The sequence below is a fragment of the Pseudonaja textilis genome, chromosome Z (assembly GCF_049901715.1).
Source record: "Pseudonaja textilis isolate UNSWEBS1 chromosome Z, rPseTex1.2, whole genome shotgun sequence".
Lineage (NCBI taxonomy): Eukaryota > Metazoa > Chordata > Lepidosauria > Squamata > Elapidae > Pseudonaja > Pseudonaja textilis.
The window spans coordinates 122,437,547-122,462,439 of NC_142008.1; the positions used below are offsets into that span (position 1 = coordinate 122,437,547).

Here is a 24,893-nt window from a genome sequence, read left to right on the forward strand (position 1 = left end):
TGAAGTGATCTGCTTAACAGCCATGGCAAAAGAAGTTGTAAAATCGGGTGCAACTCACTTAACAACTGCCTTGCTTAGCAATGGAAATTCTGGTTCCACTTGTCATCGTAAGTCGAGGACTGTATGTACTCAAGATAAAGTTCAGTTCTTACTGCCAATATTTGTTTCTCCATGTATTGCACATATGGAAAATGGAGTCTGTATTCCAAAATATCACTTAGCTACCTATTCCTAGCCTTGAATAGAATTAAAATTTTATACATGTAGGTGATCTCTGCTCCAATTCCAGGTTCTTTTTGCAAGGAAAAACACAAGACAATGTTTAAGTAGAAAAAAAAAGAGGTCTACATAGAAAGAAGAGCTAAATCTTCATATCTTTGGTTAGAACGATTCAGAAAAAAATGTAGATTTAATGTCGACTACCAGAAAGGACAGAGTCCTGCAAATATTAATTAAAACCTGAAGTTGAGTATGGCAATAAAAGAGTTAAGGGCATGAGAGCTAAGGAGAAAAATTCTATGGTAGGGATGGGCAACTATAGTAACTTTACAATTTGTGGACTTCAACTAGAATTCCTGAGGCAGCTCTGCTGGGTCAGGAATTCTGGGAGTTGAAGTCCACAGGTTGTAAAATTGCCATAGTTCCCCAACCCAGCTTTATGGTGTCTCTCCTTTCCTTGATACCCTAAATACCTGATTATTTTCTGATTATACCTAATTAACAGTAATTGGTTAATGGTTAATTCAAGGCGAGTCCAGATCCTTACTGTTCAGGCTCTTTAGAGCTGTTCTTTCTTTGAGAAACTGAGATCAACCAACCAATGGAACCGTTTGCCTTTGGAAGTTGTGGGAGCTTCATCATTGGAGGCTTTCAAGAAGGGATTGGATTTGTCAGAAATGGTGTATGGTCTCTTGCTTGGGCAGAGAGTTGGACTAGATGACCTACAAGGACCCTTCCAACTCTGTTTATCTGTTAATCTGCTCTGCAAACCACCAAACTGGGGATGGACCTCTACCAACCACCTACTTTTTCCTCAGCGAGATGCAGCAACTGGCGCTTCGCTCTTTCCACCTCTTCCCCGGGGCCTCGGATGGTGACTTTCTCGCTGCCCGAGCCTTCAGAAGGGAAATGAATGTGCACCCCGCCGCATTCCTCCATGATTGAACGCACCAGCCGCCCCTTGGCTCCTATCAGCGAATTGTGCAGTTTGGCTGGGATGGAGATATCCATTTCCCTGATGTTAGCCTGAGGCGAGAAGAGAAAAAGTTACAACATCCAAGTTCAAAACAAATAAACAATCTTGCCTCTGCACAATTCATCATGTCTGATTTCTTTTCTGACAGGAGAGAATATTGGTAGCTCAGCGTTAAGCTGTGAGATCCTTGGTGTTTCTCTCAGCTTGGGAGGTTTTCTGAGACGTTTCATTACCAAGGTAGGTAACATCATCAGTGTTGTGACATTTCCTAGTTTGATAATGAAACTCCTGCAAGAAAACCACCAAGCTCAGACAGCATCAAAGACCCCACAGATTTCTGTTCCTTATTTCAACAGGAGACAGATACCTTTTGGTGAGAGGCTCAGCAGCAAATGTAAGTAAAAAAAATAAATAAAACGTTTGGATTTAAAAATTCCCAAACAGAAAAAAAGGTGGAAGGATTCAAATACTTTTATTTATCTTCCCTATTACCCATCTCCTTATCTTCTTATGACTATAACTTTGTTGCTTGTATCTTACAATTCATATCGTTCACTTTGTGTGATTTATGTTGATTGCTTATTTGGTATCCATGATTATCACTAAATGTTATACCCAATGTTTTATGATGAATGTATTTTACAATATGTTAATTATATCACAATTGTTGTATGTACATTGAGAGCATACACACTGGAAACAAATTCCTTATATCTCTAATTAAACTTGGCCAATAAAGTATTCTATTCTGTTCTGTTCTGTCCTGTCCTATCCTATCTTATCCTATCCTAATACTATTCTATTCTTCTACTCTACTTTATTCTATAAGGTGCAAGCATAAGTTGATGTGGTACTAACAGGATTAAAAACAGAGATTCTCCAAGTTTAACAACTGGTTCGGTGATCACGCAATTTGCTGAAAACCTTAAATGAAACTGTTGGGGTAACAGATTGAATTAAGCTCTCTACACCAACCCTGACGATATGATAGCAGCACATTCAGAGTGCTAAAGAGGAGGAGGAAGAGAAGAAGGAGGAGGAAAATGATTCACACACCCACCAGCTCTCTCTGGATGGCCAAGATACGATCCCGAGCATCCTCACAATTGGCCTTCTTCCCAGTGATCAGGATCACTTCAGAATTGCTGTTTTCTGTAGGGAGGTCAATCTTGGTATTGGTTTCCTCTCGAATCTATTGTGAAGAGACAACATCAAACCCCAGAGCTTCGAGTCTAGATTACCTTCATGAGCTCTACAAGGAACTGCCCTCAGAGATGATGGGTGGAAGGGGTTCCTCCAAGGTGACAGGACTGTGTCAGGAACCTACGTGGACCACACATGCTCAATGGGCATTGACTTCCTCTATTTAGAGCCCCAAGTAGGGGGAGAATCTCAGAATCTCCAACTCCAAGGGTCTGTCAATCACAACAGTTTTGGAATCCAGTGTGACTTGTGAGTACTCTAATGTATATAAAACTGCAGCATAACCTTCTAGATTTATACGCCTAGGCTTAAATCCTTGACCCACTGACCCTTTCCATAAAAAGAGACATGTACCAACATGTGCCCATACATGCACAAAGAAGAAAGGTGGGGAGACCCTCCTCCTTTTACCTTTTTGATATTGGTGCCTCCTTTCCCAATGATGTTCTTGTGGAATTGCTTGAAAATGGGAACCGGGATGGAAAAACTGTTTTCAATCTAAGGCACAGAAAAGGAAAGGTGTTAATAAGCCAGAGAGATTTCACTTCCTGCTCTACTCACCTTCTTCTTCTTAGTACTTCCCTTGATCTTGATTGTATCCCTTTGTTAATACAACTTAGGATTGCATTAGCTTTTTTGGAGGCTGCTGCTGCACACTGCTGGCTCATATTTAGCTGGTTGTCCACTAAGACTCCAAGATCCCTCTCCCAGTTACTGCTATTGAGCCTGGTTTCACCCAGTCTATATGTGTACTTTTGGTTTTTCTTGCCTAAGTGTAGGACTTTACTTTTCTCTACATTGAATTTCATTTTGTTAGATATGGCCCAGTGTTCTAGTCTGTCAAGATCCATCTGAATCTTGAGCCTATCTTCTTGGGTGTTAGCTATTCCTACCAGCTTAGTATCATCTGCAAATTTGGTAAGTTCCCCTTCAATTCCCTCATCTAAGTTGTTAATGAAGATATTGAAGAGTACTGGGCCTAAGATGGAACCTTGTGGCACCCCACTACTTACTTCCCTCCATGTGGACTTAGACCCATTAAGGACGACTTGTTGAGAATGGTTTGTCAGCCAGTTGAGAGTCTATTTAGTGGTGGTGCTATCTATTCCACTTTTTTCTAGCTTACTAAGAAGTAAGTTGTGGTCTACTTTGTCGAATGCTTTGCTGAAATCTAAATATATTATGTCCACAGTATTTGGCTGGTCTACTAATTTAGTCACTGTGTTGAAGAATGAAATAAGATTGGTTTGGCATGATCTGTTCTTAACAAACACATGCTGACTGCTAGTTATTACTTTACTTGTTTCTAGATGTTGGCAGATCTGTTTTTTTATTATCTTTTCCAGTATCTTCTCCAGTATCTATTAGGTATTGATGTTAGGCTGATTGGTCTATAGTTTCCTGGGTCTGTTTTTTTCCCCTTTTTTGAAGATGGGAACCACATCAGCTCTTTTCCAGTCCTCTGGTAGTTCCCCGGTGCTCCAAGATTTTTGAAAGATATGGTGCAAAGGTTCTGAGATGACCTCTGCCAGCTCCTTTAAAACTCTGGGATGTAATCCATCAGGCCCCAGTGATTTATTTTCATCAAGATCAGACAGGTGTTCTCTTACTATTTTTTTTGCTTAGTTTAACTTTTATTTCTGGTCTGTCGTTTACAGTTAAGTTTTTGGTGGGTTGAGCTATAGTTTTTTTTGCGTGAAGACAGATGCAAAGAATGAGTTAAGCATTTCTGCTTTCTCTCTGTTGCCTGTTACTTCCTTGCCATCTTCTCTCTTTAGTGGACTGACTGTTTCCTTGATTTTTTCCTTGTTATTTATATGTTGGAAGAAACTTTTTTTATTATCTTTGACTTTTGTTGCAAGTCTTTGTTCATTCTGAGCCTTTGCTAACATGACTTCGTCTTTGCAGATTCTGTTTGCACCTCTGTTAAGGTATCTGGCCTTGTAGCCCAGCCTCAAACTTGCCCAGACTCCATGGCAGGGGTGTCAAACTCAAGGCCCGGGGCCTGGATCCAGCCTGCAGGGCCGCCATGGAAACAGCAAAGGACTGGCCTCTGCCAGTAAAAATAGAGCGCCCTCAAGCTCCCTTTTTGCTGGCGGAGGGTTGCAGGAGGCCATTGCAGCCAAAAACAAAGCTTGGGAGCCCGTTTTCGCTGGCAGAGCGCTCAGGCCACCACAGGTGCCTCCTGACACAAGTGACATCATGCTGGCCACACCCATCCCAGCCACACTCACCCTGGCCTCCAAGGTCAAACACAACCCTGATGAACCCTTAATGAAATCGAATTTGACACCTCTGCTGTAGGAATAAAGCACTGGTGTCAAACTCGTAGCCCATGGGCGGATCCGTCATGTGCTGGCCACTCCCATTCCCATTTTACCAAACAGGAAAAATGTTGCGATATGTCACGTGATGACAATATGACAACGCAAATTTGACATCCCTGGTATAGAGGTATGCTAGCCACCTAACATCACAGGAAGAGAGCTTCAGCACTACATATTTGAGGAGAAGGAGTGGCAGAATCTGGAGGCAGAGTCAAAAGAGGAATCAGCCTAGAAATCCCTATATAGCCACAAGTGGACTAAGTCCAATTCTGTTGATCCATATCTAACTCCAAGCTGATGTTGTTCATTAGTTGAGAAAATTCCTATGCATGGGGTTTTGGCAATAAATCAGTTTAAATGGACCTTCAAGTGTGGACTTGCTATTTCACACCTGATACATATTGCCATTCCTCACTACTATTATAACCATTGCAAGGAATATGTGCTGTGGTAGTTCACCACACAGAGCCCCAACTATCCAGAAAAGATCAGATGGTATCTCCTCTCTATGCCCCAATGACTGAAAAGGAGAGAAAGCCTTTCTTTTTAATAACCCCAATGGCATAAAGGACTCTAAAATGGTTTTCTGGAAGCTCGGCCAACTAGACTCACCAATTCTGCAATGACTTTTTGTAGGTATTTCGCACATTTCTCCACCTCGTTTTTGGGCCCACGCAACTGTACAATGTCACTCTTCTGTGAAGGGTCGGGGAAATTGATGATTACCTGTAGGGCAGAGTGGCAGAACATGTAAAGTTTGAAAAGGAAGAAAGGTGAGCTCCTATGTATGTATGTATGTATGTATCTATCTATCTATCTATCTATCTATCTATCTATCTATCTATCTATCTATCTCTATCATCTATCATATCTAACTATCATATATCTATACATAGATTTTATATATAGAGAGAGATAGATAGATAGATAGATAGATAGATAGATAGATAGATAGATAGATAGATATAGATATAGATATATAGATATATAGAAATTTTCATCTATCTATCTATCTCAGTGGCGCAGTGGTTAGAGTGCAGTACTGCTATATGGCAGATCGAATCCCACCAGGCTCAAGGTTGATTCAGCCTTCCATTCTTCCGAGGTGGGTAAAATGAGGACCCAGATTGTTGGGGGCAATATGCTGACTCTGTAAACCACTTTGAGAGGGCTGTAAAGTACTATAAAGCAGTATATAAGTCTAAGTGTTATTGTTATTGCTATCTATCTATCTATCTATCTATCTATCTATCTGTATCTATCTCATATATCTATCTATCATCAATCATCCATATATCCATCAATCTTTATATCCATCTGTATATCTGTCTGTCTGTCTGTCTGTCTATCTATCTATCCATCCATCCATCCATCTACACACACACAACCACTTTCTTTAAGTCCTATTGCAAAGCAGAGACCTGGCAATTATGGGAGTGATACAAAAATCTAGCCAAATTTACATGCACCCGAACTGATTTTTGGGGTTGAAGCCTTCTTCCTGTAAGCAGCAGTGTCTATTATTCATCCTCTGATTTGTAATATTTCACTCAAGCATGACCATACTTTCAAAAAGCTCTTATTAATTTAATTTATACCCCCTGCCCCCCCGCATTCCACTTCTCCCGTTGGCAAGTTTTCAAATTGACTGATTATATTTAAAAGAAACAAAAATGGCATCTAAAAGTTGACAAGTTAAATTAAAATGTGTGCCAAGACTATTTAGCAGTTAAAAGGCCCGACAAAATAGTTGGACCTTCAACACTTTTCTGAAAAGGGCGTACTTTTCTTTTTAAAAGGCAGAGATTCACAGAAAAAACATTCTGCATTAAACATAAACTAATTTCTTAGAAAGTCAAGCAATACTGATCTTTGTCTAACAGTATCTGCAAAGACTGTGATACAACAAAGCTGTAAAAAGGACAAAGTTGTTCAGTTTCAGTCTAGTGTTCTGAGTATAAAGAGTGTTCAGTGCTAACCAGAGAAATTTAATCTCAGCATTAAAGTAAGTTCATGGCTCTTTGCAGCTATAGAGGGCTGGCTCTCTATAGTAATCGCAGAGGGCTATTGCTACGAGAATAAAATGAGACTTGCATGCACGCCCTCTTGTTGGGAAACTGCCAGCCAAGCTGGAAGGAGGGGCTCAAGTGGGGAACTAGCCCTGATTCCCTGTGTAATTGCAAAAGGCATAAGCCTGACTGTCCCTCTTCCCAAGATCCATGAAACCTTATTGGGGTGTTCCCAGAGAAGGCAAGCAGCCTCAGGAGATTCTTGTAATACAGGTAAAAGTCAATAAATGGATGACAAGCTTTTCATGAGTGACTTTGGTTGTTGCCACCTGACACGTCTCCAGCGTCCCAGAAGAAAGAGGAGCTACAAAAGCAACAAATTGAAATATAAAATATATTTAATGTAAGCTAAAATAAAGCACTAAGCCTACTCAGAACCCCAAAACAAAGTGTTGCATTTTTGCCAGAAATCTGCAAATACTTTTTTTGCAAAAGGCCAAGAACGTATCTCTAAGGGAATTCCTTACTTCTGGAAATTTGTCCCGGACTTCTTTAATTTTCTCGCCTTTCTGCCCAATGATTGTCCGGTGAAAGCGCTGTTCAATGATCAGGTCCTTGGTGCGTTCATTTTCCTAGGAGAAGCCACCAATCAGAAAAGCTGTTGCACCCAGTCCCAAACCAGCCATTCGTTTGGACCCCTTCCCTGAGGACTTCCAGCCAATACACAGAAAGATGCTTGATGCTCTCCTTACCATCCGGGCTGCCATTTCCAGGAGTTCCTTACGAGCCAGCTGAACCCCTTGAGGGTCTCCCTCAATCCGGATCAAGTTGCTCTTCTCGCTGTCGGGAGGAATGCGGACTGAGACTTTGTGCTGTTCCTTGATGCGGTTGACTGGGGGAAAAATATAGAAAAGAGCATCAGAGGGAAATCCACTTCTCTCAGGGCAGGGCAACTATTTCCCCCTTTCTCCAACAAAGTATGATAATGAATAGCGATAGCAATAGCACTTAGACTTATATACCGCTTCACGGTGCTTTCCAGCCTTCTCTAAGCAGATTACAGAATCAGCATATTGCCCTCTGGTGAGATTCAATCTGCCAAATTGCAGGCAGCTGGCTGCAGCAGAAGTAGTGTAATGACCCGGGGCATGGCACAAAGGCAACACAGTCAAATAAGCAAGAAGAGTCCCTTTATTATCTCCAACTTTGCCCCCAATGTCCAGGTTACCTTTGGCTGAAAAAAACTCTCCTAGGAACAGCCTTTAACTATAGAAAATTCAATCCAAAACAAGGTACATACAGACTGTAACCAAAAATCCAAACGAACAAAGCTGTAGTAATTAACTTGACAAGGCAGGAGAAAGACTTTCAGACTTGAAAGCATGGCAACACTCATACAGTTGGGAATATGCCAGAAACACAGATAAGCCACAACAATACCAGATAAATTCACAACTTGCTCCCAACAACTTGCTATGCGCAGCTTCCCTTTTTAAACTCTGTATTCACAGCTGCAGCTAATGAAGAGAATCAGGGCCGTTTCCTTCCCAGTAAACCACGCAACTCACATTGCTCCCTTCTCCGTTCCTCTCTGCATGCTCTAGGATGAAGGGGGCCTGGGTCTTCCTCTGAATTCCCTCTCCCTTGCTCTACCTCTTTCCTGTTCTGCCCAGCCAGACTGTGCCCTTCCCCAGTTTCTTCCACAACCACACTCCCACTCCCTGTTGGAATCAGATTCCAAAAGGGACATGACAAGTAGCTTGCAGTACTGCACTCTAACCACTGTGCCACTGAGGCTCTTGTGAAAATACAAAGAAACTTTAAAATCCCCAAAGCAAAGTTTTATTGAACGCATCACTGCAGCACAGAAAAAAGTAGAACCAACTCTTAAATTTTCCCATGCAACCCTTCGTAGTGAACCCTTCCTCTCATGGAACGGGTCACATGATTTAATTAAGAATAAGCATTTTATTTTGATAACAGGCTGCTTCTTTGCCGACATTCCTCTGGGGATCATTAATAATTAGGAATTCTCTAACTTGGTTGTGATCCCCTAAAACTAAAAAAATGAATTGGGGTGAACCCCGTGAACAAAACCAACAAATTCTTTACAATTAAGAGTTTAGGTAAAAATAAATACAGATAACCCTCAACATACAACCATAACTGAACCCAAATTTCTGTTGCTAAGTCAAGACAGCTAGATTTTAGAAAAAGACAAGGATGTCATTCATTCTCTCTGCCTCCATAAATCTTCATTCTTTCTGCTCTTAAGTTGCACACCAAAAGAAAAATAACATGCTGTCCATGGCTCTTTAAAGGCTAATTTTTTTTATTATAGAGGCAGTCCTCAACTTACGGCCACAACTGAGCCCAAAAATTTCTGTTGCTAAGCAAGGTAGTTGCAATCTTGTCAGTTTTGCTCCATTTTATGATCTTTCTTGCCACAGTTGTTAGGTGAATCACTTCAGTTGTTAAAAGTTAGTAACATGGTTGTTCAGTGAATCCAGCTTCCCCATTGACTTTATCAGAAAATCACAAAAGGTACACTGCAACTTTCATAAGTACATGCCAGTTGCCAACCATTTGACTTTAGATCACTTGACCACAGGGATGCAGCAACAAGCGTGAAAAACAGCCATGTCGCTTTTTTCAGCACCATTGTACTTCGAATGGTCACTAAATGAACTTTTGTAAGTAGGGGACTACCGTATTCCTTTTGAGTAGTTAAATTTTATAGTAATACACCAGAGGGAGCCTTAAAACTGTCAGAAAGGGAGCAAAGGCCAAGAGATTTTACTTTTGTCTGTGAGAGTTGATCAGATCTTTTTAAAAAGAATATACTCCCCTCCACAAAAATACCTGGGAGCCCGAGTTAATCTCTCTGTCAAGATAACCTACAATACAGGGTTGGAGCGAGATCAATTTATTTTGTGGGTTGATGGGGAAATAAAAAGGCGGAAGCGAAAATGCTACCCATAGCCCTGAGCCAAGTCACGCAGATGAGAATCTGGGTCGCAGTTGAAAAAAAGATTAACACCCAATATGGAAGAGGAAAAGGGCCGACTGGTTAACCTCTTTAGGAAGCAAAAAAGCGAGAACTTGGCTTCCGTCACTTATTGGTCATCCTGGGAAATCCCAAAGGTGCTTTTTCAAAATGCAACTCGACTCTATTTTTTCTTGAAGACGTTTCGCTTCTCATCTAAGAAGCTTCTTCAGTTCTTAAACTGAACTGAAGAAGCTTCCTGGATGAGAAGCGAAACATCTTCAAGATAAAACAAAGTCCAGCTGTCTTTTGAAAAAGAACCTTTTGGGACAAATCATGGATGTTGGATGACTGAGAATCTCCATGAACACTCAAGGAAATGTTAACAGAAAAGATTTAGTTGTTATCTAGTGTTGTGTGTGTGTGCTTCAATCTCACAGTAATTGCTGGGAAAATTAACCCTGCTCTAGACACCTCAAATCCCTCAGGGTTGTTTCATTGCTCTCTAGACTCACTGTTAGCTCCGTTTTTCCCAATCAGATGACGATGAAATCTCTGGTCAATAAGCACTTCAGTGTAGTCCATCCGTCTGAGCTGCAGAAGAGAACGGGGTGGTGAGACACAAGACTTGCAAGACAAACATGGAGCCTCAGACAAGTCAGATTCTATCTTGGGCGTCAGAAATCACGCTGAAGACTTGCAGACTTCAACTCCCAGAATTCCCCAGCCAGCCATGGGAATTGAAGTCTTCCCGTTGCCAGGTTTGGAGGCTCCCATGCTAATGTAAAACCGAACTGGTCAGGCACACTCTCTCACTTCCCTCACCACCAAGGTCCCTTCTAGTCCTTTGAATCTATGATTTACTTATCCTAGCAACAACAAAGCTCTTCTGAGATTCTTGGTGGTACCTATTTATCTACCCGCGTTTGCATGCTTTCAAATTGCTAGGTGGGCAGGAGCTGGAGCAAGGAACCGAGCGCACCCTGTTGCGCAGTGCTGGGTGTCGAACCTGAGCTGTCACCTTTCCAGCCGACAAGCCCAGCTTCTTTTAACCACTGAGCCATCACCCCCATTCACAACATGGCAAAAGCTGGTATCAAACTGTGGGAGGCAGAGATAAGCCACAGAACTGCAGCTTTCTCATTGGAATTCTACGGCACGTTTGAATAGGTAGGGCTCCAATTTCTGGATTCGTTTACAAGAAAGTTTTAAGAGGCAAAATAACACATGGAAAAGGAAAGTATTTGGTGTTTTAAGCACACTCTTCTAAAAATAGTTCCGCATCATCTCTCCTACAGGGGACACTCCTAATATCACTAGCTACAGATAAATTATTGACCTGGATATAAAAGGCTTGTTCTTCCTGCTATAGAGAGGAGTCTGACAAAGAAAGAGAAAGTACATGTAAGATTCACAAGAGGACTCACCAGGTCCCGAATGATTTCTTGAATCTGGTTTTGGGCCAATTCCACCTCCTCAGTGGGTCCTTCTAGAGTAATCTTCTCATCGCCATCAGTGAATTCAATGTGAACCTAAAAGAAAGAAAGTCTACTACCAAGAAGGGTTGCATGTTTTTCTCCTTCTGTCCTGGCCACTTTTTACAGAGGCACAAATGAGAGTGTTTTAACAAACTCATCACTGCTTGGTTTGGTTTGGTGGCAGCAGTGCCTCAGACAGAAAGTCCCTACAGAAAGGGATGAGGACAGCCAAGAAGATTATAGGAAGCTCGACTCCCATTATTCAAGATACTGCTTATGAGCGCTATGTGCTTAGACCTCAAAACATTGTTAGAGACCCACACACACCTACTTCACAGCCTGTTTCCATTGCTCCCCTCTCGGAGGAGGTTTTTGAAATATTTCTAGCAGGACTACCTGATGAGCCACAGTGACACAATGGTTAGAGTGCAGTACTGCAGGCTACTTCTGCTGACTGCCAGCTGCCTGCAATTTGGCAGTTCAAATCCCACCAGGCTCAAGGTTGACTCAGCCTTCTGCCCTTCCGAGGTGGGTAAAATGAAGACCCATATTGTTGGGGGCAATACACTGACTCTGTAAACCACTTAGAGAGGGCTATAAAGCGGTACAACAGTATATAAGTGCAAGTGCTATGGCTATTCTATAACAGCTTTGTTCCCAATGCCATTCATCTGGTAAACTCACAAGATTCGTTTCTCTCACCATATATATATCTCTCACTATATATATTATGACACCTTCATAATCTGGCCACACGGGAAAGAAAAACTGAACAACTTCCTCACATACCTCAACAGTCTACACCCCAAAATACAATTCACCATGGAAACAGAAGCCAACAATCAACTTCCCTTCCTAGATGTCTTGGTATACAAAAGATCCGATGGCTCCCTAGGACACACCATCTACCAGAAGAAAACACATACTAACCGCTATCTACATGCACTCTCACACCACCACCCAGCACAGATCAATTCCGTAGCCAAGACACTCATCTCCAGAACAAAATGCTTAGCCGATGAACAACACCAAAAACCGAACTACACACTCTCACCAACGTACTTACAGCCAATGGATTCCAAAGAAAGAAGATTACCCACCTAATCCAAAAAGAAGCCCCAACCAAAATCCAAGACAGAGAACAAGAAAACGGAAAAGCCCTCCTCCCATATATAAAAGGCACTACAGACAAAATTAGCAAGATCCTCCAAAAACACAACATCAAAACAGCATTCTGCACAAACAAAAAAATATCCACCATCCTAAGAAACCCCAAAGACAAAATCGAATTAGAAAACCAAGGAGTATACGAAATCCCTGCACAGCCTGCCCTAACACATACATTGGACAAACTAACAGAAGAATAAGCGCACGCATTGAAGAACATAAGAACTCAATCAAAAAGAAGAAACGACCTCTTCCCTGGTCCAACACCTCAAAGCCACAGGACATGAAATTGATTTTAAAAATACCAGAACTATCGCCAAAACCGAACACTTCAACAGCAGAATAATCAGAGAAGCCATAGAGATAGAAAAACGCCCACACAGCATGAACAAACGAGATGACACCTCCCACCTTCCAGCCATTTGGAAACCCGCCCTCATGAACAGACGAGTACCTAACATGAAGAAGGACACTGGACCCACACCCATGAGAGCCACACAAGATGCCACCACCACACTTCCATGTAGAAAACAGACTCCCACCCATTCAGAAAATGAGAAACGACCATGGACCAGAAGCTGCACTGCAGCTGCATCACTACCACTTCAAACCCCTCTGAGCCATACATGAAGCAAACCAACACCCACTATGAAGATGCAGCAGGACCACGAACTAGAAGCCAAACAGCAAGATCACAACTCTCCAGCTCAAATCCCCCAGCAACTAAAACTAACCTGAGCACAACCAAGCCCCCTCCTGAACAGAACACGCCTCCAACCAATCAGAACACGGCTAACCCCAACCAATCAGAACACAGCCAAACCCCTACCAATGAGAACACCCCCCACCCAATCAGAACACAGCCAAGCCCCACCCAATCAAGTTCCACCCCACTGGCAGTTAAAAGGAGGAAGCAGCTGCAATCTCCATTACTCTGAGAAGCACAGAGCTGGAGACAGAAGCCTGAAGATGATGAATGAGACTTCATCGAAACGTTGCCTAGATACTTCAAATCTTACGCGGGAGAAAACCCGAACAACCAAAGATCTATATATATATATATATATATATCGAAATGCATCGAAATTTCATTTTAATGTATGTCGATTAATGTACATTCAGTGTGACAATAAAGTTATCCTAAGTCTAAGTGTATCCCAACAGGTCTCAACTAGCATTGTTTAGTTTTTATGGGGCGATGACATCCTTTTTTTTCAGTGTTGTTATACCTTTGAATTAGCAGTGGGATCCTACCTGTTCCACTACTGGTTTAGTGATCGCATGTGTGTCCCTAATGCACACGCAGCTTTCTCCGCACCAGCTGAGGCCTGCAGCTCCAATCAGCTGAGAGGATAAAGAAGAGAAAAGCTATTTTTCATCCTCTCAGCTGATTCTCAAAGGCTTTTTTTACTGCCGGTTTGGCTGAACTGGTCCAAACCGGTAGCATACCACCACTGCTTTGAATGGTCACTAAATGAATGGTTGTAAGTCAAGGACTATACTAACCGATACACCGATATTTATGGTCTTCTATGTTCTATAAAGAGAGGGGCAAAGAGTTCAATAGACTATTCAAATTTAGCTCCTGCTTTTCCAGTCTCCTCAAGGGAGAGGAGTACTTTTATTTTTAAATAATATTTCATACATTAAACCAGAGATTTTACTCTCTGTTTTATTTATAGCTTTGTTATTTTAGGAATACTTGCCTTAGGGAGTTGCTGGGTAATTCTGCCAATATTCTGTCCTTTCTTCCCAATTATAAAACGATGTAACCAGGCTGGGGCCATTACTTCAGCTACCATCACACTCTTCGCCTAGGGAAAAGGGACAGGATGGCGAGAAGCATTTACCGGCTTCATTCACAAGAGTGACTTTGAAAAGCTGGCTACAGACAGGTCTCCTTTCAAGTTAGATACCAAAACCGGCACATTTTTATGCCAGCATTTTTAGCGCTGCAATACTAGCATTCTGCCTCCAGATGGCATAATGGCATGATTGTCGCATTATCACCATGTTTATTTATTTTTTTCTTAATTAGATGAGCAAGTTAGCCAATTACACTAAGCCAGAGTTGGTTAATCTTCAGCTTCTGCGATTCACATACCCGTGTTTTCCAGAAAATAAGACTGGGTCTTATTTTCTTTTGGGCCCCAAAATCAGCACTAGGGCTTATTTTTATTTTTTTGGGGGGGGGTCTTATTTTTTTCCCATACACGAGAGACACACTTCTTCTGCTTACTCACAGTGGGGCAGGAGGTGGTGGGGATGAAGCTGCCCCACATGCCCCGCACTGGCTTACTTCAGGGCCCCTGCAGTTAGGCCACCCATGCCCCAGCACCTGTCTCACCTCCGGCAGCCCCGTCCAGCAGGACGCTGCATGACCACCAGCCCACTTTTTCTGCTTGCTCACAACCGCAACAGAGGAGGAAGCCGAGCAATGCACCGCTGCTGCGGCCACGAGGCAAAGTGGGAGGGTGGAGCTGTGCCATGCACCCCTCAGCCAGACCACCCACGCCCCAACACCTGCCTCATCTCACGGCTGTGGCACTAGTGTGCCACTCGGTCTCCTGCTCCATTGTAGCGGCAAGCAAGCAGAAGAAGTATGTCAGCAGCGACATGGGCTCCTCTGTACATGGCTGCTGGTGTTGCCGCCATGAGGATGGCCTGGCTGTAGGAACACTGAGGTAAGCCGGTGCAGGGCACGTGGGGCAGCTCCATCCCCCAGCCTTGCCTAGTGGGTGCGGCACCGCTAGCAACAAGACAGAATGGATGGGCGACCAGCTGTAAGCTCTTAAGTAGCGCCTATTTGGGGGGTAGGGCTTATATTAGGCACACCTAAAAACATGCCAGGTCTTATTTTCGGGGTGTCCCTCAACCCCCTCCAATTTTGGTGAAAATCAAACACACACACCCCCATTTTTAGTTAGGAAACAAAGGAAACAAAGTATTTTAAGTTCAAAAATGTCATTGTTAAAAATAGGGGGAAGAAATTCTCCAAAACCCCAATGTTTCATTAGATAAAATGGCCCCACATTCTCCCCCCTCCCATTTAAGTGCCATTTTTGACCATCCAAAGACTGCCTATCGCTACTCCTCTGTTGGTTGAATGTGGTTTCCTGAAAAAACACAATTTACTAAGTTCACAAGGACACCACATCCTGTTCGTGACTTACAATGGCCAAATTCACCATCATCTAAACCAGGGGTCGCCAACCTTTTGGATCTCAGGGACCACCAAACTCATACTTTTAAATCCCGAGGACCACTAATATGATTTTTTTTAAAAAAGCTAATATATTTAATATAATTGTTTATGTTAAATATAAATTTATACATATACGTGTGTGTGTGTGTGTGTGTGTTTTCTTAAGTTTTCGCCGGTATTTATATGTATGGTATTCAGCTTTGTTCGGGTATTTTCCCACGTCATTATAGTTGTGCTTTTAAAGTTGTAGCAAAGTTTTGGCAGAATCTCATCTTCCATCATCAGGCTTCTGTATTGTGTTCGTCTATGAGTCAGACTTTCACAGCCGTTTCTGTTTTAAATTTGGGGCTAGCCTATTGCTGTGCCAGAATGGTTTTTTCTTCATCCTGATTGGTTGGGAGTCTTGGTCTGTGTTTATTGGTCTTGGAATTTGCTGTGTTCTGCTTGATTGATGTTTCTAATATCTTCTGTCTGTTTTGGGGGGTTGTCTTGATTGGCTAGCAACATTGTGTTTCCTGTATTGGAGGCTTTTAGTGAGGCCAAGCCGCACTAAAAGCCTCCAATACAGGAAACACAATGTTGCTAGCCAATCAAGACAAAAAAAACCTACAAAACAGACAGAAGACAGCTATCATTTATTAGGAAGCTAGGTTTCATCTGGGTGCCTGGTTGGGATGTGTTTGAGCTGGAGGTATCAGAGGGAGTCTGTTTGTGCCCAGGGGTTTGGCTGGCTTGTGGTGTGGAGATTTGTTTGTTTGAAAGTGCAGGCTTCCAGATAATTGACAGTCTGGTGGAGTCATCTCTTCTATTCATGCTTTCAAGTCTTTTTTCAATCTCTATGGCTTCTCTAATAATTCTGTGGCTGGGGTTTTCTATTGTGGCTAGGGTTTTGGTGCCATTGAAGTCGATGCTATGACCTGTAGCTTTCAGGTGTTGGACTAGTGAGGAAGTGTGTTCCAGCTTTTTTACTGCATTTTTGTGTTCATCTAGGCAGGTACTTATTCTTCTATTGGTCTGTCCAACGTATGTGGCAGGGCATGATGCACAGGGGTGCATATATGAAGTCCCCTGTGCATCACAGACGAACACAATATAGAAGCCTGATGATGGCAGATGAGATTCTGCCGAAACGTTGCTACAACTTTAAAAGCACAACTATAATGACGTGGGAAAATACCCAAATAAAGCACACATACATACATGATACACACACACACACACACATGTATACACACACACACACACACACACACACACACTTATTAAATTATAACAAAAATGTAAATGCTTGATGATAACAAAATAAAACGTTCTGGGCTGGAAGCCACCCCCCCACCTGGCACCTTCCAAAGAGACAAAAGAGTGGGTGGGGTGTGTGTGTGTGTGCATGTCTGAGCTGAGGGGCCTGGGGCAACTGCCGGGGAGAAGCAGAGGCAGAAAGGGGGCTTTGCTCTCCTTGGGGGGGCAGCGCCCCTTGGCTGCCACTCCAGGAGCTTCTCAGCAGGCATCTTCCTGCAGAAGGACTGCAGCTCCTGGTGATTAATTTGGGGAGGGGGAGAAAGTGGGAGCTCCTTTCAGATCCCGGGTGGAGGATTGAGAGGCTCAGATCTGCAGCTGAGGAAAAGCTGGTGGGGGGGTGGGCTCTTCCAGCGTCACCTGGAGACAGGCAAGGAACGGTGTCCCTAGGGGCACTTTTCTCACTTTAGCACTTCGCTACCAAACCCAGCCACAGCCAGTGATTATTTGGGGGCGGGGGGGGGGGAGAGAAAGCATCTCTCGCATTACCAGGGGAGGAAAGGAGACAAAATAAAGCTCACTCTTTCACTGAGATGTACAAAATGCCAATCTACCGTGTTCCAGGAGTTCTTCGAAATCATCAAACGCTCCCGCTTGCAGTTCCCTTGCCTCCTGGCTCAGGTCCCTGAGATGCACGCTCCCACACATGGTGGCGGCGGTAATAACAGTCCCCTCCCCCAGCACCCACTGTCAGCTCTCCCCATTAGTTTTCTAGCTTTGAATTGCTCCCGGCTCTCTCTCTTTCCTCCCCCACCTTCCCCGCCCATGTGCAGGCAGGAATGGAAAGGGAGACGGAGCCTTGCACACTCTCCCCTTTTTCAGCCCTTGTTGCCTCTCCCAACTTCGAAGCCTCGGAAATGCAGGCAAAGCCACCACAGCGGTAGCGCCCTGAATTGCTTGCTTCTCCACTACTGCCACCGCCTCCTCCAGCACCACTTCCTTCTCTGGGTAGGGCAATTCTTAACTAACCAAGCATGCTAAGGCAACTCAGGACACTACAACTGTGGCGGCTTTGCCGGCATCTCTGAAGCTTGTTGGGAGAGGTAGCAAGGGCTGGAAAAGGGGAGAGCTGTGCACGGCTCCATCTCCCTTTCCTTTCCTGCCTGCACGTGGGTGAGGGGGGAGGAAAGAGAGAGAGCCGGGAGCAATTCAAAGCTAGAGAACTAATGGGGAAGAGCTGACAGTGGGCGCTGGGGAAGGGGACTGTTGTTGCCGCCGCCGGGTATAGGAGTTGGTTGATGCGTGCATCTCAGGAGCCTGATTCTGGGGTCCCTTGGAGAGCCGGGAGGTGCAAGAACTGTGCGGCCCAGATTAATTGTTTTTGGGGGGGACATTTCTTCTGCGGCCCACCAATTTTTTTTTTGCGGCCCACCAGTTGGCGACCACTGATCTAAACCAAATGGAGCCTGCTTGACACAACACCACTTTATTTTAAACAAAACAGCAGGTATTGAACCAAAGGAAAAAAATGAGAGGAAATATGCAGAGACAGAAAAATACACCTTCTGCACAGATCCAACATTTTTACTTAGCTGGTCTTTAAAGTTTATATGCATGTTGTTTTCAGTTAACTTATGCAAATTCTAGGTGGAAAGCCAGATTTCTTTTGTTGTCTTTGGCACACCAAACAAGGTCCTTGGCGGCTAAGTGCTAGTCCCATGTCAAATGTCCCCGGGTTACTAGACCTTTGTGCAACCTTTGCAGATGGTTACCTTGGCATAGACCTGAGTTAGGGCTGGCCCCAGTTTGTCTGGCTCTCCACGCAGAATGATGGTTTCAGAGCTGCTTTCAAGGGGCGGCATCTCCACCGAGACTCCTGTGGTATCTAGGATTTCCTGCAAGGTGTTTCCTTTTGGGCCGATGATGTACTTGTGCTGGGACTTCTTTACCTCCACAGAGATGGTGGTGGTCTTGCGCTTCTGAAAGACAGTCAGAGGCAACTTCGAACCAGAAAAAGATGCAAAGCCAACCTTCATTCTTAGCCTACGAACAATCCTTCACTTTTTCACCGGGCTGATGTTTACTCACATGGTCTGGAGCATATCCGGGTAAGTGTTGGAATTCATTGTTGGGATGTATTTCTATGCAACAACTACAGTAATATTCAGCCAGTAAACAGCAGTGTTTACAAATTTGGATCTATGGTATATACACTACACTCTTTTGTTCTAAGCAGAGTTTCCCATTTCCTGTTACAGTTGAGCAGTAAAGCACATGGTGACTGTACTCTTGGTTTGTCTGTGGTGCTATATATATAAATGGAAATTTTAACACTAAGACTGGTCCAGCATACAGGTAGTCCTCAACTTACGACCACAATTGAACCCAAAATTTAAGGTATTTGTTTTGTTCCATGTTACAACATGTTTCTTGCCACATTTGTTAACTGAATCATTGCAGTTGTTAAATTAGTAACCTGATTTTTAAGTGAATCTAACTTCCCCATTGACATCAGTTGTCAGAAGGCTGCAAAAGATGGACCACATGACTACAGGATACTGCCACCATCAGAAATGTGACCCAGTTGTCAAGCATCTGAATATAAATCATGTGACCATGGGAATGTTGCAATGGTCATATGTGAAAAATGACCAGGAGCCACGGTGGTGCAGTGGTTAGAGTGCAGTACTGCAGCCTACTGACTGTCGACCTCTGCCTGCATTTTGGCAGTTCAAATCTCATCAGTCTCAAGGTTGATTCAGCCTTCCATCCTTCCGAGGTCAGTAAAATGAGGACCTAAATTGCTGGGGGAAAATGCTGATTCTTTAAACCGCTTAGACAGGACTGTAAAACACTGTAAAGTAGTATATAAGTGCTATTGCTATTGCTCTAAGTCACATTTTTCAGTGCGATTGTAACTTCAGTCATTAAATGAACAGTTGTAGACCTCTTACAACTGTTCGTCTAGTGACAGTTCAAAGTTACAAAGACAGTGAAAAAAGTGACTTATGACTTGTTTTTCACACTTACGACCTTTGCCACATCCCCATGATCATGTGATCAAAATTCAGACATTTGGCAACTGGCATGTATTTAGGACAATTGCAGTCTCCAGAGTCATGTGCCTCTATTTTTTTTTGCAACCTTCCGAGAAACAAAGTCAATGGGGAAGCCAGATTCATTTAACAGCTGTGTTAGTAACTTAACAACCATAGTGATTTGCTTAACAACCGTGGCAAGAAAGGGCGTAAAAGACTACCCTATGTTAAGATGGGTGGCTGATACATTTAACGAAGAAATAATAAATACAATGCAGCAAAGCTCACTAAGCTGCCTGGCTTAGCGATAAAATTTTGGGCTCAACTGTGGTCATACATCGAGGACTACCTGCAAAGGTGCCCTTGACCAAACTGAGGAAGGGTTTTTCTTTAAGTGCAAAGTAGGCAGGTCACAGTAGGTGATAACCCTGAATCAGATGTACTGGTATGTAGGAATGGCCTTGAAGACAGGAAGTACTGCAGCCAGGGTAACGATCAGATAAGAGGCAGCTTAGCCAGGGGTAAGACACTGCTGGTATAACAACCGGTTCAGTGATCGCGTGCTTTGCACATGTGAACACCAATGCAAAAATCCTTACCTGCTATGTTATTTTGAGGCAATAACACAGCTGAGGAGCAGCAATCTGTTCTTCCATGCTGATCAGCTGGGATGATAAAGGTTAGTACAGCGCAGGGGTAGGTGGGTGATCCCACATGACTGTCGGAGAGAATTAGTTCGTTCCCAGCTAATCTTCAGAGCTAGAGGTTCTCCTGGACTGGTCCGAACCAGCAGAATCCCACCCCTGAGCTTAGACCAGAGTAACAATGGGGATGTGACAAATGTCTGTATCAAGTGATCCTCTTTAGTTTCTTGGGCTTTAAACATGATGGGGAAGAAATATATTTTGGGATTTCCAAGGTTCTGTTAAGGTAACTGCCAGGTTCCAATTAATGCAATCATCCTAAAATGAGCTTGACAGTAACCTTACAATAAAGAGTTAGTTGTGTTTTCTGTCTGGCCTCCCTTGCAAGACTGACAGTAGCTGATCTCAAGCAGCATAAATATCAGACTTATGGCTTGAACAACATTGGAAAGTTTAAATACACACACACCACACACCAGTTGCAAAACCAGGTGCTATATTCTGGTTGAAAGAGAGTTATTATGGCCTATGTGAGAAATATTCCCATTTCTTCTCATACTAAGAAGGAAGGTTAGCATGAAATGCTTATCTACCTCGAAATTCCTCTATTCTTTCTTCTCCTTTTGTAAGTGTTTTTTTCTCGTTTTCTCTACCAAGAATCACTTAGGTAACAGATATAAAAACATAGGTCATTACTCTGAAACTGCCTGCCTAGCAAACTGCCAAGTTTTTGTTCAACTAACAGCAGGCAGCAAAAATGTGAGGATTGATGACTCCTAAGAATGGAAAGACTGTGGTTTCTGCAGAAACAAATCCTGGTTGTTTGATTGGGTTTCCCATCGATGGGTAAGCCATCACATTCAGCGATGGGATTCAAAATTTACCACCGGTTCTGTGGGTATGGCTTGGTGGGAGTGACTAACTCGATAGCACCTTGCTGTGAGTGATGATGAGTTGGTCACGCCCACCCAGTCACATGACCGATGCTGTACAGACAGGGTGATTGCCCACGTATGTGCCTTCCCCCCCCCTCCACCTTTGGGCTGACAAAATAAGAAGGAGAAGACTTGGCTGAACATTTCTGCCTCCTGCTCTCTGCTTTCTGTGCACACAAATTGGACAAATAGCAACCATCAGCTGTTTCTTACCTTCCCTGGGGCACACCAAATGCATGATTCGCGCATGCACAGATAACAGCAACACCACCAGCTGTTTCTTGCATTGCCAGGCCTATCACACACACAATTCACACATGCGCAGATAACAAAAACACCGACCATCAGCTGTTTCTTGCATTGCAGGCCTACCACACGCGCAATTCACACACACACACACAGATAACAAGAACACCGACCATCAGCTGTTTCTTACATTGCTGGATGTGGCAAACGTGCAATTTGTGCACGCGCAGGTAACAGCAGCACTATCAGCTGTTTCTTGCATTGCCATGCATTCCAAACATGCAATTCGCACACACACAGATAACAGCAACATCGACCATCAGCTGTTTCTTAGCTCAGCTGAGACACGGCAATCCACTTTGCCACGCGAATCAGCTGATCTAAGAAACAACAGAACATAGGTGAGGTGAGAGGTAAGAACAGAGGCAGGGGCGCAGGGCCAGTCACAATTTTCCCTACCAGCTCTCCGAACCAGTCAAAATCTTCCCTACCCAGATGCAAGAACCTATCCAAACTGGCTAAATACCACTCCTGATCACATCTAAGCCTCTCCCGAGTGGGCACTCAAATTTTCCCCTTAGAAATAGTCCTTGACTAACAACTATGATTGGGACCTGATTTTTTCTCATTGGTAAGCAAAGTGATTAACTGAGTCACACCCAATTTTATAACCTTTTTTGCCACAATTGCTAAGCGAATCAGTGCAGTTGTTAAGTGAATCATACAGTCATTAAGCAAATCTGGCTTCCTTCATTGACTTTTCTTCTTGGAAGCCAGTTGGGAGCATCACAAATAGCAATCATTTTCAATGCTGTTGTAATAATTTAGAACGGCCATTAAACAAATCTCTGTAAGTTGTAAAGCATATGAGCAAGTATATTATAACAATATCTTTTAAAATTCCAAACTGAGAAGAAAAGGAGCAGAAATTTCAACCTCCAATGCCCCTCTTACCATTTCCATGTCACTGTCATAGTTTTACAGTTCCTGGTGACCAAAATATTGTAGAAAAAAATGCAGCTTCAAAGGAAGTGTTAGGCCCAAAGGCTTTTGCAAATGTCATATCCTTTATCCAAGCCCTCCCTTCCCCCAAATTTGTCCTAGGATTATTAGCCATTTCTCTACTCAGACATCCAAAACTCTGCTCAGCAAAACCACAGATGGTGTTATGTAAAGTATGGCAAGGCCATGGAATATTAAAGCATCTGGAAATATTTACCTGAAAAAGACAGCTTAAAGAGGATATGACAGAACTACCTAAAGGGAGTCACATGGAAAAAGTTCTTTGTCACCCCAGAATACAAGACATGGAATTTTGCCTTCTTTCAATGACCCCATAATCCCTTGCGGGGTGGAGTCTGGGGAACTGAATGGAGCTGAGTGTTTACTGGCCGGATACCCTTCTGGTTGCCCATGCAGAGTCTTCTTTCAGCAGACATATTTTCATTGTGATCAGAGAAATATCTGCCCTTACCTAGTTTCCTCTTTGCATTGGATACAATGGGCCAAAGCCATACTGGCCTAATGTTTCCTCTTCTCATTGGATGGACCTGGCCAAAGGGAAGAGGGCTGTCTCCTTACATTTTCCAGGATGGCCGCGGGGGCAGATCCAACTACATCACGAGCCAGATCCGGCCCACGGACCTTGTGTTTGATACCCCTGTTCTACACTAATTTCCCATTTAACTCCTTTCCCTTGCTCTGCCAATGTCTCCCCACACAATCCCAGCCACTCTGGCTCTGAGAAGAGATGGGAACTGAGGAGATAGGGAAGAAAATTGCTGCCAGAGCGGAATAAGAAATATGGTGACAGATACTCCAACAGTGTAGACGAGCCCCAAGAGATCTCTCAAACACTACCTTCTCCTCGTAGATCTTGCGGATACGCAGAAGAGCCTGGGAGACAGGTTCCTTCTCTCCAGTAATGATGATCTCATCCTTGCTGACACTGGGCGGGGGGATGTTGATGCGTGCCCCTGTCTCCTGCATGATCTCCTGGACTGTTTTGTTGAAAGCCCCAGCGATGAATGGGTGAAAGACCTTCTCCAGGTTCAAGCGCTCCACTGCTCGTTTGTCCTAAAAGGAAAACCACAGAGAAGCTTCAGCCTGACTAGAGATGAACATAGGTAGAGCTGAAGAAGCTTCTTCGATGAAAAGTGAAACATCTTCAAAGAAAAACATGGAAGTCCAGTTGCCTCTTGAAAAAAGCACGTTTTATATGTATCCCGCCTTTATTATTTTTATAAATACAGGTGGTCCTCAACTCACGACCGCAGTTGAGCCCAGAGATTATGTGGCTAAGTGAGACATTTGTTAAGGGAGTTTTGTCCCACGTTACGACCTTTCTTGCCACAGATATTAAGTGAATCACTGCAGTTGTTAAATTAGTAACCTGGTTATTAAATGAATCTAGCTTTCCCGTTGACTCGGTCTGTCAGAAGGTCGCAAAAGAGGGTCACCTAATCCCAGCACCCCATTCATAAATAGGAACAATTATCAAGCAGCTGAATGCAAATGACCTGACCATGGGGATGCTGCTACAGTCACCAGTGTGAAAAATGGTCATAAGCCACTTGTTTTCAGTGCTGTTGTAACTTCGAACGGTCACTAAATGAACTGTTGTAAGTCAAGGGCTACCTGTAACTCAAGATGGAGAACATACCCATCATACTTTCCTCTTCTTTTCCTAACAAATGTGTGACATGTGTTGGGCTGAGAGAGAACAAAGGTCACCCAACTAGCTTTCATGGCTAAAGCGGGACTTGAACCATGGTCTCCCAATTTCTCTAGCCGGGTGCCTAAACTACTAGACCAAACGGGCTCCGAGTTTGACCTTGGAAGTCTGGTTCATTTTTTGCACACATGCAAAGCTATTACAGTAGGCCTTTTGTGGTGACCTGGGGCGTGGCATGAAGGCAACGCAGCCAGAGAACAGGTATGAGTCCCTTTATTTGCTCCAATTTTGTCCCAACGTCCCGTTTACTCTCTGGCCTGGAGAAAAGCTCTCACATGAACCTGCAACAGCCTCTGGCTGCAGATACTCCAGTCCAAACACACCCTAGTATGAGGAGGAGATGGGCCTTTATCTTCACCTGAACCCCCTCTCCCTTGTTCTACCTCTCTCCTGCTCTACCCAGCTGACTTTGACCTTCACCAGTTTCCTCCACAGCCAACAGAGCCTCTTTCCCGCTTTCTGTCAGTGTTCATCTTTCCTCTCAGATTCA

At 43.6% G+C, this 24,893-nt stretch overlaps 1 protein-coding gene across 7 annotated transcripts in view; it reads right to left on the reverse strand.

Annotated features, from left to right (window-relative positions):
• Positions 1–24,893, reverse strand: part of LOC113449433 (vigilin-like) — a 92,462-nt gene that overhangs the window by 15,532 nt on the left and 52,037 nt on the right. For all 7 annotated transcript variants that reach the window (XM_087916982.1, XM_087916985.1, XM_087916983.1 and 4 more), the window contains 11 exons: positions 23,530–23,745; positions 18,579–18,785; positions 14,072–14,179; positions 11,148–11,252; positions 10,236–10,314; positions 7,487–7,626; positions 7,262–7,366; positions 5,338–5,451; positions 2,810–2,896; positions 2,256–2,387; positions 1,027–1,245 (listed from right to left, as the gene is read on the reverse strand). In XM_087916982.1, coding sequence (XP_087773108.1) covers positions 1,027–1,245; positions 2,256–2,387; positions 2,810–2,896; positions 5,338–5,451; positions 7,262–7,366; positions 7,487–7,626; positions 10,236–10,314; positions 11,148–11,252; positions 14,072–14,179; positions 18,579–18,785; positions 23,530–23,745 — 1,512 coding nt within the window. The remainder of the gene's footprint in view (positions 1–1,026; positions 1,246–2,255; positions 2,388–2,809; positions 2,897–5,337; positions 5,452–7,261; positions 7,367–7,486; positions 7,627–10,235; positions 10,315–11,147; positions 11,253–14,071; positions 14,180–18,578; positions 18,786–23,529; positions 23,746–24,893) is intronic.